We start from the raw sequence: 13,930 nt of genomic DNA, 5'->3' as shown, positions 1-13,930 counted from the left end.
ATTGATAAAATGACCAAAATTTATTTTATCAAATAGCACAATAAAATGTATCGAATATTTCACGATATTTAATTCGTTTATATATTTTTATTAAACGTATATCTTTACGTCGATTTTTGTACAACGGCTTTAAAGTCCACTGAGTGCGCACTAGTTTTGCTAATGAAAAACGTTATTAAAAAGACGGGAAGAGCGGACAACGCTATTTAGCGATTTAAATGTAAGATGGGGATTACGAAGCCTTCGTTTCTATCGCTTTCATGTACGTTGTTGAACTCTGATGTATACGTTGTTGGACACGCATATGATATATCGATAAAATATTATAATTCTAAATGTCACACCGTGATACGAGTATAATACATTATGTAGACCAAAGAAACAATTATAAGAAACGTCACAAAGATCTTCCCGGTTTTACACGTCTTTTGGAATGTTTAAATGTTACCAATTTTTTTTTTACAACACGTCGAGGAGAAATTGTATATTTATTACTTTCCAAAGATAATGAAATGCTTTTAATATCGAAATACAGTCTCTATTAAAAACCTTAAATGACATATGTCTCGTTTTTCGTATAGCATAATTCTATTTACGTCGCACGAAAAATCCATTCATCGTCAATCCAGAAAAGATCTTCCTCGAAATTTTTCTAAGCTCAATCTTGATGTCAGCCTCTTCTCTTGAATGTTCCTTTATTTTTCATTCATTAACGAGAACTGTCGAGGGTTCATTATCTGCGTGGCCACTATTTCTGAGATGTATGGGGAAGTATCGTTTCTTGCGATCGAAGTGACGTTGATGTTGTACTTTTATAAACACATGCGTACTTGTATTTTGTACCGATAGCGTCTCGCATCTCGGCGCGATGATACAATAACGGAGATGTATCCGACGAGACGAGAACACGCACATATCGTGCGTTGTGATGTTCGGGATCGCGCAATTGTGACACGTAAGAAAACGCAGAGACGCTTCATCGACAATTATCTCGAAGAGCGACACGCTCATTTCATGTTGTACCAATGTGTTGTAGAAAAGGAAATAAAGTTACGATCCCATAAATCGTATGGACAGAGATCGCCTTCTGTGTTTTTCGATACCTTTATAACCACTGACTGAACAACATTTTCATCCTTCTCATTTTTTTCCTTTGCTAGAATTATGGTATTCGCCCTTATCCTTTGACTGGAGAATATTTTCTATTGAAATGATATAGTTTTAACAGTTTCCATCAACTCGTATTTTTGCATCAATACAAAATGTTGTAATATTTAAGAAAAAAATTATTATTTTGAAAAATATTTAGAAATAATACGTATTACGTTTAGAAAAGATTGTAATTTATTATGCAGTCGTATTTGGAATTATAACGTCATTATATATATACAATATAATATTTCCAATCTTTTCTTTCACTTGTACTAATATCTAACGCCAATTACATTTATGTATTCTTATAATAAACTATAAGTTGCGTATTATCTTCCACAAATACTAAAATAGTTACTAATTAAAGAATGATAACGTAACGAAACAATATAGATATTATATTATTTTACATATCAAGTTTTTTGGATGCATTTCATTTAACATTTGCAACGTTCGCGAGTATCATTTCGTCCTTCTTGTCAATTGTCACTGAATATTAAACAAGAATGAGGTGATACACGCGAGCGTTGCGAACTTTAAGCGGAACATATCTTTTGTAGTGATTTCTCTTTGTTTTTACTGATATTTCTTTCGTTCGTCTTCAATTTTTTGAAAATTTCTATAATTTCTTTATAATTGTTAATGTTTCAAAAAATTTTATATAACATAGGAATTAAAATATGTGGCCTCTACAAGAACTTCATAAATTCAATATTAATACAGATGTCATAATGAAATGCGCATGCGTGAAAAACCGACTCCTCTGCTAGCATAGATAGGCCGCGGTCCGATTCACGTTTACAACGCTTAAAAATTATTTTATTCTTGTTATTTGTCAAATGTTAAAGAACGTTAACGAAGACAAATGATGCTCATGAGCGTTGCCAGCATAAATCGAACCACGACCATAGTGGGCGCGTACAACCCGGACAAAGTTGTTAGCCTGCTCGCCGAGCGATTGAATGTAATGGGTTGGATCTACAAGTAATAACCAATCATATTCATTTGCTCGGAAAGCAAGCTAGCCGCTTTGTCGACTTGAGGTGCGTTTCGAGTTACGCATGAAGCGCATGTGCATCATTTGTCTTTGTTGTTTACCAATTAATAAAGAAGGATAAAACGATACATCATGCGTTTCATGCGTAACTCGGAACGCACCCTTGAACGCGCTCAGTGACATCTACCGGCTGGAATAGTTTGGCATATAGTTTAGCATCACCGGTAAACGTAATCAACAAGGTTATTGTCGGTTATTGTACAATTTTCCATAATTTTTGTGAATATTTATCAGTGTACTCAGATATTGGAAGGTTCTGTTACTATAATCGAAAATGAGTAAAGCACATCCACCAGAGCTTAAGAAGTGAAGTATATTTTTTTCATAAACTGATGCGATCTCGCTATCGGTATTGTTATTCTTCACATGTTTTATTACATTATATTTCCATGTTAATGTTTCTGTGCTTTTTTCAGATACATGGATAAAAGATTATCCCGTAAGTAACAATGCGAATATGTACTGTAAAGTGAAAGTTACATCTCCAGGAGAAAGATTGAGATATTTGAAAAATAAGCCTTGCTGAAAGGTTAAGTTTGTTGTAGGCACTCTTGTATAATATTAAATCTAACGCTGATCGGTAATCGGTAGTCCTAAGTCTTATCAGTGAAGTTAACCAATAGTCAACTTGCACGACTAGACTGATTGGCTGACTTCACCGATTAAGACTTAAGGGCATTCTACAATGCGTTGCAAACACCCATTGCCAGTTGAAACGTTTGTCCCGACAATCAATTAGAAGCGTTAATGGTGTTATTTATGCTTCTGATCAGTGTCGTGACAAACATTTCAACTGGCAACGGTTGTTGGCAACGCATTGTAGAATGCCCTTTAAGACTTCCGACTACCGACTCATTGTAGAATCAGCGAAAGATTTCTTTGGTGAAAAATAACTTCTTACGTAAAGAAGTATTTTCTGAATATTTTTTGTATTTTATAAAATAAACATGAAATTTGTTTTGTAATATAAAATATTTATAAGAAGGTTAATTGCAAGCATATACAATTAAAATCATTTTATAGTTTTATTATAAGATATGCAAGAAGTACCTTAGCATATGTAGAGAAAGTAATATAAATATTTTATTCTTTTTTTATTTTACTCAAAATATCTTGCAGTAAAGTTGAATGGTGGCCGGCGTGTTGTTGGAATATTGAGAGGTTTTGATCCATTTATGAACATGGTCATAGATGAAAGTATAGAAGAATGCAAGGACGGTACTAAAAACAATATAGGAATGGTGGTAAGTTTTGTTGTGATTTTATATTTATTTTTATGAAAGCTGATTATATGTATAAAATAGGATATTTTTGTATTATTATTTAGTATCAGTATTTATCAAGATAAATTGTATATTTGTAGGTAATTCGTGGCAACAGCGTCATAATGTTAGAAGCTTTGGATCGAATATAATACATATTTTACTAGAACTTATCTCTATCTTATCTGTATCTTAAATAATTATATTTTTAAATAAATAATTGACCTTTTTTAAGATGTAATCAAGATGTTGGCAATATATCTCTCTGATTATCTCAAATTATCTCTCTTTGATAATTCAAATAATATTTTAATTTTTTTATGTATTGTAAATGATTTCTTCGATGGCATTATAGCTAGCCCCTATTGAGTCTTGATCTTCTGAAAATAAATCATTTTAATATGAACTTTAGTTTTTGTCTGATTTCATAATTGCAATTTTTATGATACCAAAATGTTTTAGTATACAATTTATACTCTGGAAGATGGAGCTTTATTTTTAAGTTTATTGTGTTTAGCTTTTAATCTGAAGGATGAGACAATATCACAATTTATTCACAGATTATCTTAGGATTAAATTCATATTTGGGATACTTTGTTTCTATTATAGTGGAATATTTTTCTAATCAAATTTCGTGTCATATATATGCAGTATCGTTTATAGCTCTAGGAATCAAAGTATGTAAAATTGGTCGATAAAAATGAGAGATAGAACGCGAAGACGATCTATATCTCTTTCTATTCAACCATTCATAATATATTATAAAAAGAAAAGGAGATCGGCTGTCCTTACACTTCCTGTCTCATTTTTACTGATCATATTTGATATATTAATCACATAAATGGCACATGTTCTATGTCTTTGCTAGGAAATATCATTCAAATCTCTTTTGTTTGACAAACTACTCTAGTAAGCTGTGGGAAGTTATTTAGCATCCCTATCCTATCATGAACGGTTTGAAGGAAAAATGACACACTTGATATACAAACACGAATGCTTTATTAACAATTTTTTATTACAAATGTAGAAGTGAAGATACACGAATTGTAATACTGTAATTTGATTTTTATTATACTTGTCAATACATTGAGAAAATAAATAAACTTATTTTATTGATCCTGACGCAATTACAGTAAATATATCATCACAAATATAGTTAATTAATTTAATTCTTCACAAAGTATGTAACATATTTTTTTCATAATCTTTATAAATCCTCTTCATATTACATTTTCTACTACATTATTTTAGTTTTTTGTATGGTAAAATTTATATTTTTTGTATCCTAGAAAAACGATATTTCTATTTGAATAAAATAGATATCATATCAATATACCAAAACCTAAAAAATAATTACATATCGTCAGATCAGAACCGCTGTTGTATTTCGTACATCATTTTGTTATATTAAATTCACAATTATAAAGTATAATCTTTATAAACAAACATGTCCTTATATTAAAATACACAAATTTAGTATATTTCCTAATTTGAGATTTACTCAAAAACCATCTATTATAACGATAACAGACATGCATTTCAAGCTATCTACACAGTGCAAACGTATATTTAAAGAATTTATATTAAAGAAAAATCTAGAAAATAAATGCGGAATATGCTTCAAAAAAGATTTTATTTCTGTAGACGATTATCTACAAGTCTATAATAAAAGCATGACTATATTAAAGAAATTTTTGATTTACAAGGCACTTAATATTTCATTGATTTTTCGCGTTCAGGAACATTACTTATCCTCAACAAGTGATAGATGTGTTCTCGTAATAAAATATTTTATGACAATTGTATGATAATTATACCATCCTTTTACATTTCAGCAACAAGACAAAGCACAGCAGATCTTAAATAGCAAATATTTCACGATGTATGCATAATTCACACACAAACTTAAATTTATTATTTAAAATATTTCACGTTATTTTTTTGTACTGTTTTGCTCTTATAGTAAATTGTTCGATAAAATAAAAAAAAATTCACTGAACATATATATATATATATATGAGAAAGATTTACTCAATAAATCTTAAAAAATATGTTATTTTCTTGTTTTTGAATATTTTATAAATATAGCGCATCAAAAAAAGAATAGTTTAGTAAACATTGTTTTTAAGAAAGAAAAACAATAAAATAGTACGAATACTTATACATAAATCTATAGGTCTGTTTTCTGTGGCTGAACTAGTGTACACTTTTGGAATTTAAAGTCAGAAAGATATACGTTTGATATTTGTTTAAAGCGAAAAAGAGAATTTTAGAGCAGTCTAGTGCAGGAACAGAAAACAGACCATATATCACAAATGTAACGCGTAGTGTAGACTGTCTTTTGTATACCTTTTTAAATGCAAAAGAAAATGATAAAATAAAAAAAAAGTATTTCAATATTGTTAGTTGTAATTCATTAATTTATAATTGAGAAAAAAATGTAGGCTTTATATGTATGGTATGTAGTGATAATTTTTAATCTGCTGATATTTAAGGCTATTTCAAAATATTATAAATATATGTGTAGCCACTTTTACTCTTACATTACATACTTTATATTAAACTAACATGTTTCTTACATACATAAACACGTACATTATTGCGTGTCATATACATGTATAATATACATGTCAATGTTTAACCGTAGCAGTCATTCGTATTTTCTATATTCTATGTGGTGCTTTAACACACCAAAGTTTACGATTTGTATCTTGTAATTATGTAACAAGATTTTTGTATAGAAAACAAATCCTTAAGAAACCTTTTACTTGAAATGACAAGTTGCAGAATAAAATATGTAACTATACACATTTTAATTTTATTATTAAAATGTATCAAATAATAGTTTAGAGTAGAATATATAGACGAATATAGAATAGATACAATTATGATATAGAAAAAAAAAAATAATTTTCGTGAGAAAAAATGTATCACAGTTAAATGCGATTCTATTTAAATGAAAGACTAATTATACAAATTGTTACGTTAACTAAAGAAATTACAAATCTGCGTAATTTTTCAAATATTATATAAATTAAAATAAAAAAATTTTTTGAAAGGGTGTTCAATATACGATAGTGTAAAAAGAATAATTAAAATTTATGAATGAAATATATTACTGTGTTTAAATATTAAATAAAATTTTGTTATTCTAAAAATTTAAATAATTCCACTGTTTAATATTTTTATAATTTTACAAACATTGTGAAAAAGCTTAAAATACCTGAAATAAATCGTCAAAGCAATTTTTTATAATTATATAATTTTTGTATTAATCTTTGCTAAAAATACTATTCCATTATTTTCTCTAATGTCAAGTAAATTTTATCTTATAATTGTTAAATATTATTTACGATTATCCAATAAAATTTATTCAATACAAGAGAAAACAGAACATTATTTCTGGCAAAAGTTAATACAAAAATCATATAGTACTAAATTATAAAAAATTGTTTTAATGGTCCATTTTACACTGTTGGAAAAAATATGCCGAATTTAACATAAATCTCACGTCCCAAACGATCCACTCAAATTTTTGGGTCAATTTGACACAAGATGAATATTTTAGAAGATTATACAAATATTATGTAAGAAAATCAATACAAAAAAAGTAATATCAACACAGTTTGTAAACAAACCATGGAAGCATTTTTTTCAAAGAATTAGCATTTATGATATATTAACATGTATTTCATTCATTCGTCCTAGAATTTACATTTTAAAACATATTTTTATGCTACTTGTTCAACTTACTCATAAATTATATCACTTTGACATTAAGAAACGTTGAATACCAATTTCATACAAAATCTTTAAATAACATAATCACATTATGTTAAATTAACACTCGAACATATGTTATAAAATTAAATACAAATTATTAACAAGAACATGAATGGATCGTTTTCAACACAAATACATAATCTTTTTTATTGTAGAGTAAAATCAGGGATTATGGCATAGGCTACTAATATGGAATAGTGGCTTATTTTTTAAACAAAGCATTGCAATCTGGCGGCAATCGCTGAAAGTTATTGCAACTGTTACCAAACATGTCATAACAAGCAATGAACTCGGTCCGATCAACCGTTTTGCTACAATTAACATTTTCGTTACGTCAGAAGATCTAGCAGCTTTTTCTAAAAAGTGTTCTCACAAACTGAAGGCAAGTTTTTTTAATGCTTATATTGCACAGACGCTTTTAATAATGTTGCATGAACAATATTATGCAGATTAATTGATATTTCAAACTTGTTTATTGCTACGGAAAGACTTTATTTGTCATATGACGACATGCAAGTAATGTGGAATACATCGAGGGTTGAAAATATGGAATAGATTCTTGTGAATAATGTTTATTTTATATGCTAATATTTATTGTACGTCGTAATTTAATGATTCAAGATTTAATTTTATTCTTTATTGTCCATGCGTAATAACGTTCGTAATGATGCTATTAGATTTTCTGTGTTATTGTACAATAAAAATTGAACAGTTTTCTATGTTCCTTGATCAGTTTATATAAATAAACAAATTTGGGCTTCATTTATTGTGTTATTTATTACTATGGTCAAAATTTCAGCGGTATTTCACATTACATCCCATTTTTTAGACCCTCCATTTTCTCACTTTTGACTTTTTTGTTAATATTGACGTTGAACTTAAATTTGGATGACTTTCATTTATTGGATGTTGTAGCTAACATATTCCTCAAGAGTTCTGTGTAAATTTAAAGTCTTCGTATGCATTATATCAGAGCAATGTTAATTTAAGAAAAGGACTATTCCATAATCCCTGCTTTTACCCTATAGATATTCTGACCTATTCATGACACGAAAATACAAATTATATCTGTATAAATTTTATGTGATATATATATATACATATAATATATTATATCTATATATACATATTATATCTATATATTATATCTATACATATTATATCTATATACACATATATTATAATTATATATGTATATAGATATGTAATTTATATTTTGTATTTAATACAGGAATGTAAAGAAAAGTTATTAGTGTAAACCGGTAATTGTAACGATCGATTTATTATTAATCTTATTAAAATAATTGCATTAAATTATCCCATAAAAGTAAATTTAAAATATTACATTCGCGAAAAGAATATGAGCAATTCAAATTCGCCGCGGTTTTTATTTACATAGTAGTTGAAAGTGTAAATCAAGATTATCTGCATCGACGAACTTTATATGCACTTCATATCATTAGGCTACACAACGAATTTAAAAGCGCCAATCGATATTTCCATAAAAGAACTTTAAATTATTTTGTTCAAGCTTCACTCATGTGCTATACAAAATACATCTTAACACTTTATATTTAACGTTTTTGGTTGCACAATGAGATAATGCCTTGGTTGCTCTTCCTACATTTTCCTTCCATGCAAACTTTGTAATAAATTATATTTGGCGAAATATATTTATATCTCAAAACTAAAATAGATTATATGCTTCATCTCGATGTAATAGGAGATTCTGATTTGAAATTTTCAGGTTCAATTTTTTTTACCGAAACAAACGAGTTACATCCTTTTGTCTTTGCATTGTTATCTTTGTTAATCGCCGATAAATTTTTATTATTATGCTTCTGTTTATTATGCTGCTGTTTATTCTGACTGTCGGATGTATCTTCGCATTTTATTCTTTTTACTTTCCTTTCGTATGTATTGTGAATTAACTTATGGTTTACTTTATTTTCCAATTTTTTCAAAAGTTCCGATTTTTTTTGCTTTTTCGAATCTACTTTAGTAAGTATACTACTTATCGCATGTGTATGGATGTGGCTTTTGAAGGAAGCAAGTGACGTGCAAGTATAGTTACATTTGTCACATGCAAGTTCTTTCTGATCGGTATGTTGATTAGTTATGTGTTTTTTCATATCATAATTGTTACTGAAGGATTCATCACAAAAATTACAGAAGAAAAGTTTTTGACCCTTGTGCTTTGCGATATGCACCTTGAAATACCAATCAGTAGTGATATATTTCGAGCAATAGTCACAGAAAAAACTCTGCTTTTTTTTCTTTAATTTCGATTTATGTATTTTTGGTATTGGAACGTGCGTCAGAGACTTTGGAGCATTTACAGTGGCGGTACTGACAACAGTTGCAACAGTAGGTTGAACAGACGGTGAATTCGAAGTGGTCACCGGAGTGGTTTTTTCTGCAACAATGCAGAACTTAGGAATGCCTTGCGTGCGATGTAACAACGACGGCGGACTTATCAAATTGGCTATAGGTACCACGCGTATCGGCGTGAGGAACGTTTTAGGCTGAATTGCCGTGGACTTTACAATGTGTGATGGTGATACACTTAAGTTGTTTATCGGCTGAACAGTAGTAGTTTGAGGTGAAACTGTGAGTTGAATACATGACTTGTTCGGAGGTACAATCGAAGTAGATGCAGAAGTGGTAATAACATTGGGAGCCGAAATCTGAGTTATAGCTGGAACTGAAACCGGAGCTGGAGCTAAACTTGAAGCTAGAGTTAGAGTTAACGGAACTAAAGTTGAAGCTGAAGTTGAAGCTGAATTTGGAGCTAAAGTTATGGCTAAAGTTGGAACTGAAGTTGAAGTTGGAACTGTAGACGATGTTGAAGTTGGAACTAGAGCTAGAGTTAGAACTGGAGTTGAAGATGAAACTGGAACTTGAGTTTGAGCTTTAGCTGGAATCATAACGGAAGTAGATTCCAAATAGGAATTTTGTTGTAAATTTGGAAATGTTACTTGACCTATTGATTTTACATTGCTTTCTGAACGTAACGTGTTGTTGGGAAAAACAACGGTGTTCTGCGATGAAACCGTGACAGACGCACTTCCAAAGGTATTCGCAGATTTAGTTATCTGTGAATGATTTATGATAGGTTGAGCATTAGTGTTAGTCAATTGAGTGTTAGGTACCAAAGTCATGCTGACTCTTGGTTGACTAGGTGCTTTTTGCGGAATAATTATCAACTCCTCATTTTTCCACAGCGTCTCCATCACTTTGTTAGGATCCGAATAATCGCGTTTCTTCATCTTCGCAATTTCTAAAATCTGCAACTCTCGAATGCGCATCCGCTCCTTCAGTAAATGCAATCTGTCTACATCGTTATGAATGTACACTTTTTTTCTCTTACAATTTCTGTGATGTATCCAAGATATCAATTTCTTAAATGTTCTTCCACAAATGTCGCACGTATATGAACTGTCACATTTATATAACTTTATTGATGCCTGACGACAACGATTATGATCAATGCTTAATGCATCACAATACTTATTCCTACAGTGTTTTTCAACCGGCGCATTTATCTCATTTTCTTCTATGCTCAATGCTAACATAGGTGACACACAATCTTTATCCACGTACTGCTGTACTGTCACGTCACAGATAATATTTTCACATGGCTGATAATGACCACACGATTTCTTCTTAATAGGTAGCAAAGCAATTTCCGACTTTTTGTGCTTTATTTTTGAAGGTAAAAGATTAGCATCTTCCTTTTCTTCGTCTGATGTCCCAACAGGGAATATCGATATTTCAGATGCTGTTGTGTGATTTGATGTTGAATTCATACCATTCCTTTTATGCAAAAATGCATTGCGAGACTCGAGTGGTGATAAAGGGATCGTCTTAATGATAAGGTCCGGTTGATTAAACAGCCGTTTCACAGAGTCTGATTGTAACACCTGCAAACAACAAAACCCATATGAGTCTCGATTAGTGTTGTAAACTTTTGTGTAACACACACACACACACACACACACACACACACACACACACACACACACACACACACACAATAATTAAACAATTACTTTTTGCTATAAACATTATTATCTGACATAGTAATCATATTATTTTTTCAATTGCATAAAAGTAAAGTAATACAACTTACTTCAGATAAGGTAGGTTTTATCATATTGTTCGGGCATACGTTGGACATTATGTCTGTGGACGCGAGCTGGGAGAGTGGTGAATATGCTAGTTTCACCATGTCAACAGGTATGAGCAGTCAATGTCGAATCTTCTGTAATTCATAAAATGGCCTGGAAACGCGGCTTTGATCGCGGTCAAACGGATGAATTTTCATGATTGCGGAGTACGGTGCTTCATCCGTTCATTCACCGCATAAACACAATACGAAGCGAATAAATCGGACTCAATTCGGTTGGGGAGGGTACAATTTCTAGGTTAGTCATTTAATTCGGGTAATCAAATCCAGACATTTACTCGACGCCGTATCCACTATGAACGTGAAGTTTTTGCGGGTCTACTCCTCCCGCTCCGAATTTTTTTGAAAAGTATACTTACGAAATAGACTCGTCACGACTGTGTATGATTCAAAGTCAGCGTCATAATTCGCGGCTTGGATTAAACAGCGGTAATCCGCATAGTGAATAGTGATTCGCAACCGCAACCCTGCTCATCTCATCCCGCGCACCATCGGGATCGACGGCAGTTGGCTGTTCGCCGTGTCGACACTGTCGACACCCGTTTCCCCTTTCTTTTCTCTCCCCCCAAAAACAGATTTTTTTCACGGAAACGCGTGTGCGCGTTTTACGTTTTGCGTCCATTGAATTTGCCATCCGCGCTCGCGCTCGCGCGGACGGACGAAGCGCGCGATGTACGATTTCCCTTCATTCATAGGGATAGTACCCGCCGCGTAAATCGTGATCCCCATTCCCTAATCCCACTCGGCCGCAGCTGACGTGTATATTTCTCGCAAATTTTGATGAAGTTGATCGCATTGACGACTTGACGTCAATAATGTCGATATACGCGCCATCAGCGCTTGCGTTGTCGCATTTTCGTTTTTGTTTGTTTTTTTGCATACACGTAACGGATCTTCGACCAACTATTACGTCACATTGCGTCAAATTGCGTTATTACGTTATGCTTTACGTCATTGCCTTATGTTGCGTCTCGTGTTGCATCATGACGTCATTTCGTTACGTCTTGCTGAGTGGATATGTCAATTTATCATACGCTTCATATATGCGTGCACTCGTACTTTTCTATGACTCTTGCACGCTTTTCCTTTCGCTTCTTGATTCCTCACACAATAAAGTCTGAGGAACTGAAAATGACTCGGAAGAAGAGTTACAGCCCTTCTATAATAAGCCGCAAGTCAGAAGTTCTAAGCGATCTTAAGTCATAATCTTTTTCTTAATCGTTCTCAGCGATCTTAAGACTGGTTAATAGCCCTTCTACAATAAGCCGCAAGTCAGAAGTTCTAAGCGATCTTAAGTCATAATCGGTGAAGTTGGCCAATAGCCAACTTGAACGACTTGGTTAAGACTGGTTAAGATTTCCGATGTTCTGACTTACGGCTTATTGTAGGCCTATTAGGCCCAGTTCCACAACTCACGGTTATTAACTCTTAACGCGAGATTCAATTTATTCATTGTCTCTTTCCAATTCTAGAATTGGGAAGAGATGAGAAACAAATTGAACCTCGGTTAAGAATTAACCGTGAGTTGTGTGGAACTGGGCCTTAGAAAACGAAATAGATATGAATTTTGGAGCTTCACGATTCTTTCTATTGCTTTTGTTACGAATAAGAGAACATCATACAAGAGTAACATTATATTTCTTCGATGTTATAAATTGTCGAGTAAGAAATTTCCTACTCAATAATGAAACTGTTATGTACATACGTTATATTGTTGAGCGGAAAATAATATCGATGTAATATGTTATTCCTATCCAAGTAAATTAACACATAAAGTAAAAAATCAAAATGACTTAATTTTGATTCTTAAAGTAAAAAAAACAGTCAAATTATACAATTAAAAATGATCATTTTGACTATCAAGGTATCAAAATAAAATCGTTTTGACTTTCTCTCAACTTGGAGTGTTCCTTGAGTTACTGAGGAAGTTATAATAAGTAGCACAATAGAACGAATATCAATGGTTGCTTTCCATTTGGTGACATAAATCAACACAAGTATTGTAATTCTGTTTTCGTTCCTCATGGAATATAAAGAAAGATAGAACGATATACGTATCTACTTGTGTCACTAAATGAAAAGCATCCAGTGTATAAAGACTGTGTGGTTGCCCATTCCTGACAGTGCCAGGAGCGTCCTGACGTTTTGCTCGTGACTGTGTGGTTGCCAATTCCTGACAGTGCCAGGAGCGTCCTGACGTTTTGCTCGTATTGTCACTCACACAAGTACAATACGGAAGTCATAATAATATAATTATAAGGATTCGAAAAAAAACGTTTTATATGCAATTATATAAAATCATATATAATTATATATAATTTTATATAAATTTATGTGACTATAAAACCATTTTTTTCCGGGAACATCATCATGACCTTATTTTTTGTCTTAAAAATAAACTTAGTTTATTTTTAAGTGACAATTGGCGTCACGATGTCCTATGATGTCATTATATGATGTTTATTATGACTTAATATTCTACCTGGG

At 31.6% G+C, this 13,930-nt stretch overlaps 2 protein-coding genes across 2 annotated transcripts; one reads left to right on the top strand and one right to left on the bottom strand.

The window, feature by feature from the left end:
* Positions 1-2,201: 2,201 nt before the first annotated feature.
* Positions 2,202-3,672, top strand: SNRPG (small nuclear ribonucleoprotein G). Its single transcript, XM_018507641.1, has 4 exons — positions 2,202-2,515; positions 2,626-2,648; positions 3,329-3,453; positions 3,573-3,672. The coding sequence occupies exons 1-4, from the start codon at positions 2,484-2,486 to the stop codon at positions 3,621-3,623; spliced, it is 231 nt and encodes a 76-aa protein (XP_018363143.1). The 5' UTR covers positions 2,202-2,483; the 3' UTR covers positions 3,624-3,672.
* Positions 3,673-8,636: 4,964 nt separating this feature from the next.
* Positions 8,637-11,938, bottom strand: LOC108761221 (A-agglutinin anchorage subunit). Its single transcript, XM_018507636.1, has 3 exons — positions 11,803-11,938; positions 11,387-11,518; positions 8,637-11,177 (listed from the first exon to the last, which is right to left on the bottom strand). Exons 2-3 carry the CDS (start codon positions 11,483-11,485, stop codon positions 8,961-8,963), a joined length of 2,316 nt encoding a protein of 771 aa, XP_018363138.1. The 5' UTR covers positions 11,486-11,518; positions 11,803-11,938; the 3' UTR covers positions 8,637-8,960.
* Positions 11,939-13,930: the final 1,992 nt, after the last annotated feature.

The sequence above is a fragment of the Trachymyrmex cornetzi genome, unplaced genomic scaffold (genome assembly GCF_001594075.2).
Source record: "Trachymyrmex cornetzi isolate Tcor2-1 unplaced genomic scaffold, Tcor1.1 scaffold245, whole genome shotgun sequence".
In the NCBI taxonomy this organism is placed as follows: Eukaryota; Metazoa; Arthropoda; class Insecta; order Hymenoptera; family Formicidae; genus Trachymyrmex; species Trachymyrmex cornetzi.
Note: the sequence above shows the minus strand (reverse complement) of the source record. Positions and strands in the feature narration are given on the sequence as shown.